This window comes from Crocuta crocuta, unplaced genomic scaffold, assembly GCF_008692635.1.
Source record: "Crocuta crocuta isolate KB4526 unplaced genomic scaffold, BGI_CrCroc_1.0 scaffold72, whole genome shotgun sequence".
Lineage (NCBI taxonomy): Eukaryota > Metazoa > Chordata > Mammalia > Carnivora > Hyaenidae > Crocuta > Crocuta crocuta.
In genome coordinates this window covers 467,707-473,114 of record NW_027529427.1, presented here as the reverse complement: position 1 = coordinate 473,114, position 5,408 = coordinate 467,707, and the positions used below count along the sequence as shown (strand labels likewise).

The 5,408-nt window shown below is 36.2% G+C and overlaps 1 protein-coding gene across 1 annotated transcript in view; it reads right to left on the bottom strand.

The window, feature by feature from the left end:
• Nucleotides 1–3,330: 3,330 nt before the first annotated feature.
• LOC144227345 (ovostatin homolog 2-like) overlaps nt 3,331–5,408 on the bottom strand; it is a 49,493-nt gene continuing 47,415 nt past the window's right edge. Inside the window, exons 34-36 of the mRNA XM_077758960.1 lie at nt 4,703–4,805; nt 3,899–3,973; nt 3,331–3,465 (exon numbers count right to left, since the gene is read on the bottom strand). Of these exons, the coding sequence (XP_077615086.1) occupies nt 3,924–3,973; nt 4,703–4,805 (153 nt within the window). The 3' untranslated portion in view covers nt 3,331–3,465; nt 3,899–3,923. The remainder of the gene's footprint in view (nt 3,466–3,898; nt 3,974–4,702; nt 4,806–5,408) is intronic.

The following is a 5,408-nucleotide window of genomic DNA, read 5'->3' as shown; positions in this document are numbered from 1 at the left end:
GACGTTCTGGATCCTCCTACTCATCTCTACAGTTTTTATTTTCCATAACACTTATCACCTTCCAATTTCTTATATTTTGCTTATCTATGTTGATTTTATGCCTACATATATTGCTTGGTTAGATTACATGTATTGTATATACCTCCCATTAAAATGTAAGGCACACGAGGGCAGCCATTTCTTACTGTTTTCATTCATTGATATAGCCGCCACCATCTAGAAGAGGTTTAAGGCGCATATGGGCACTCAAGACTGGTGGTCTGAATTAAGGCAGCACGGTAGTGTGGACAAAAGCAAATGGGTCAATGAATCATTCATGTGATAGGTCAATACTGGTCCATCATGAACAGTAATAAGTAAAATGCAAAAGATGAGACAGGGAAGGAGTTAGGTTGATACTAAGATAATTGTTTAGTGATGGTATTGTCACACATTGAGATAGGGATCTCAATAAAATAAGCAGGTTTGGGGGTAAATAATGAAGGTTATTGAGGTGTCTATGGGACATTAGACTAAAGAAGTATGGTAAATAGTGGGATTCATGGGCTGAAATGTAGACATAGAGACATACATTTGAGAATCATAAAAAATATAGATGTAAGTTAAATCACAGGATTTTTAGTATGTATAAAGAAGAAGCTTGCTGGAATCATGATAAAAAATATTAGTTAGGGAGAATAATATTTCCCCTAAATAATAAATTTTGGAGAAAGAAAATGGAGCAAAAAAAAAAAAAAAAAGAAGAGATCGATTGGTATCTAGAGAGAGAGAAGGAAAAGTGTATATTATGGGGGTGGGCAGGGATCAAATCTTTAAGTGAAGATGGGAGAAAAGGAAAACAATAAAAGGAAAGAGGCTGAGACAAAGAAAAGAGAAATAAGAAAAAATTGATAGAATGAGGAGGAGGCCAAATAGGATGAGATTTCTAGAAGACAGTAAAGGGGATGTTAGGGTTAAGTATTTTATGTACCAGTTAAATGTAGACATAACTTATATCAAAATGCAAAAAAAGTGTGATTACTACATAAAAAAATGATAGATGGGATGAATTATCCTGTCGTCCAAGTACTTTTGTACAGAGGGTCAAGAGCAGCAAGTGTCATATGATACTTTGATAATGCAGGTGTCACCTAGATCAAAGCTGTATAGCTTCCATGACATAGTCCGTAGTGGTCTACTTTTCTAAAGATCTGTTATTAAACACACATACACACACACACACACACACACACACACCCCACACAATCACATCAAAACTTGGCACTTTCCATTCAGCACTCTTATACTGGAAATGCCCTGTATGCCCTATTTTACTTATCTGCCTATCTATCATCTATCTATCTATCAACCTATCTATGTTTATTCATTTATTTTGAGAGTTCACATGCCCATGTGTGTAAGCAGGGGTGGGGCAGAGAGAGGGAGAGAGAGAATTCCAAACGGGCTCCATGACCTGAGCCGAAATCAAGAGTCGGACTCTTAACCCGCTTGGGCCACTCCAGTACTCCTTTTGGCCCCATTTTATATTGAAATGTGGACCAGGGAAATTATTTTCGTTTTTTTGTCCAACATAAACTGGAAAGAGGTTTCAATGAAAAAGGCAAGTAACAGAGTTCTACTGTTCATCAACCATCTTTCATTCTTTAGAAGATATATAGATCTTACTTCCCTGTTACCTCTCATGCTCACTGTGACACCAGGAAATGTGGAAAAGTAAACATTAAATTCTAGACTTTCTCTGTGCCTTTAGATATAGCCATTAGCAGACTTCATCATGCCCTCCTTGCCTGCTTAGAATTGGAGAAATAATTTTATTATGTCTGCAGACTATTGAATACATGTCACATAAAATGAGGATTGAGAATTCTTTATTTAGGCAAAAAAAAAAGTTTCCCACAAAGAGACATTATTTGCCACAAAGTAAATTCCCCTTATATTATTGTGTACCCGAAGAGTCATATTTTCCTTGAGTGAAACCCTTGAGTATATATAGAGCCTAGGGTGTTTTTAAAAGCATAGAGTAGTGATGTCACACTAACACATCTGATGTGCCATGTTTGATAAGATAAAAGAACTGAGAAGGTTTAACGAAGTTCCTAACACAGTGAAATAAATTTTTGTACCACCAGATGTGGACTCACACCAACAGTTTATCTATGATGAATCAATCAATAAGCATTTAGTAAGGTCCACTTGTAATTTAGGCACTATTAGCAGTATGCACTGGGCAGAGATACTACAAAAATAAAGTCTGCCCATCTTCTTTTAAAACACAATATTTTTAATTTTGAAGGGTACTGATAGAGTCTAGGACATCGTTTCCATTTTTTTTTTTTTTAGCTCAGCAACTGGAGAATTTATCTGTCTTTTTCTTGTCTGTAATAGTATCTCAGCAGAGTCAGAAGCCTGTATTAATCAGTATAATAAATAATTTTTAAAAATGTTTTATTTATTTCTGAGAGAGAGAGCGAGAGAGCAGGGGAGGGTCAGAGAGAGAAGGAGACACAGAATCTGAAACAGGCTCCAGGCTCTGAGCTGGCTGTCAGCACAGAGCCCAATGCGGGGATCAAACCCACGAACTGTGAGATCATGACCTGAGCTGAAGTTGGACGCCCAACTGACTGAGCCACCATGCGCCCCTAAATTAATTACAAAATGTTTTTAATATTTTTTATTTATTTCTGAGAGAGTGAGAGAGAGAGAGAGACAACATGAGCAGGGGAGGGTCAGACAGAGAGGGAGATATAGAATCTGAAACAGGCTCCAGGCTCTGAGCTGTTAGCACAGGGCCCGATGCGGGGCTCAAACTCATGAAATGGGAGATCATTACCTGAGCTGAAGTCAGACGCTTAACTGACTGAGCCACCCAGGCGACCCCCCAAATTAATTTTTAAAAAGGTAAAATGCTGTTGGATTTCCTTCTCAATTATATACAGGAAATAAATAAATCCGTCAATTAATTTGTGACTTCTAAGGATTTCCCCCCCTATTCTCTGATGATCTTTCATGGAGAAGAGTCTGTGTGTTTTATGTTGTCTGTGTTTCTTTTATTTCCTTGAGCTCATATGAAGTCCTCTTCAACTTCATCTCTTTCCCTCATGTCCACTGATCTTGGCTTTCTGTTGCTTTCTCTGGCTATTGGAGGATCCTATATTCTGTACATCATAGTGTCTAGAAACTTGAATTCAGAATTGACAACAAAAAAGCAAATTGTGAGAGCTCTTATAAAAGAAAATCCTGAGTTTTCTAGGATGAAAATTATGTATAATGTACCGAAAGAAAAGAAACTCACAGACTCAGAGGATAAATGAAATCATTTTATGCGCTAATAAAGAAATACAATCTGATAAGAAGTCACGTCAGACTGTATGTAGTCTCTTCAGTATGAGAATGGTCTGTGGTTTTCTTCCAGGTTTGATACAGAAGGATGAGTTTGTTCAAAGTAAATAACTTTCCATCTGGGATCTGAAAACATAGTTTAAACAATAAATAATTGTGTGTGATAGATACATGATAGATAGATAGATAGATAGATAACAGATAGATATAGCGAAACAAACATACACACACACACACACACAAACACACACACATATAATCTATACATGAATGTGTATAAATATATACACCTATATTTAATGACCTATCAACTTATAAAACAAAGTTGAGAGATTTTAAAAAATGAGTCATGTACAAAAGTCACATATATAGTTGTAAATTCTTTAAAGCTTTTTTTAAAAGAAATAAGTAAAGTCTTAATGACTAACAGGATACTCATCTAGGGCGTATAGCTATTCAAGCCCTGTGACATATCACAGACTTCTCTTTGTTTCATTTATTGTTTTATCTTTTTAGGCTTTCATTTTAGATGTATTTTCAATATTTGTAACTTCCTTACCTTTTCCTGTGCTTTGTTTGTCTCACTAGGAATCCGAAACATGGTTGATGTTGTAAGAAACAATGGCATATTCATCTGGAAAATAAAGGGAAAGTTCACCCCTTATTAAATCTCCAATTTTCTATAACCAGATTATGTCAGGCAATATAGATGTATTAGGTCTAACCTTTCCAATAATTTTATAAGACAGTCAATCTCACTTCTCCATTTTCTAAATCCAAAAATATCCTATTAAAGTTTAGGGCACTTGATGAGGTACATAGAATTAGAAAATGACACAGCAGGAATTCAAATACGACCTGAGAAATTTCGTGTGACATTCAGGGAGAAACTAACAGCACTGAGCTTCCAGGGAAAATGTTTATGGTCTTTACAGCATCTTAGTGATTGTTTTGGAACCTAATCTATTGAGATTCTTCTACAACATTTCAGAAGGTTGCCTGCTCTCCTTCTCAAATCAAAGTCAATAAAGGTAGAGTGAAATGGTAAGTTTTGGCATTAACAAGAGTAACAAGAGTACCTGGAAATGCAGCATGGTTTGTATTTCGAGTTAAAGGGGCACTCTCTCACACTATATCAAAAGTATTATAGGTGCTGAAAAACTGTGCTAACTGGAAAATGGCTCAGTCTGAAGATATATTAGGGAGGGAAAAAAAAGCAATATATAAAGTAAAACCAGTTGCTGTTTAGTATTTGATGACTGAGGATAGGATGATTTTGGAAAATTTAGTGACTCAGGGAGTCTTAGATCTAGATATCAAGGTCACGGTCAGTAGCCTTAGGACAAGGATGTTGCTCACCTACCTTTTTCATAATAATCATAGACCATAACTGAGGCTGGCTGTATGTTGGACACAAGGTTGGTTTGCTCAACAGAGAAAGTAAAACTGTTTGCCGTGCCAAAAACCTAGAAAGATACAAATGGTAAATCCATCAGGTCTGCATCACACAAAGACACAAATTATAAACACATTAGGTACAATACATCAGCAGGTGTGCTAAAAGAAAATCAATGAGTAAATCATGTCCAGAAGTTCATGATTTACCCCATTAAATAGAACTAGGGTATCAGTATCTTATAAAATGACAAAATAACGTGTTATGTGACATTAAATTATAAGAAATTTTAAGTCCCATTGCTTATATTGAAGTGCAAAGAATCTAGTTGAAAGCGTTAGGGTAATGTAGGCATTTCTGTGAATGATAACGATGTATACATACAAGGGCTAACTCTAGACCTCATGCCAGCCTTTGTTGGGAGTTCCTGTTAAACTCTAAAAGAATTATACATCTACGCCATTTGCAACTACGTGGATGGAACTAGAGGGTCTCATGCTAAGTGAGATTAGTCAGAGAAAGACAAATATCATACGACTTCACTCATATGAGTACTTTAAGAACATAAGGGAAGGGAAGCAAAAATAATATAAAACCAGGGAGAGGGACAAAAACATTAGAGACTCAAATATGGAGAACAAACAGAGGGTTACTGAAGGGGTGTTGGGCTGGG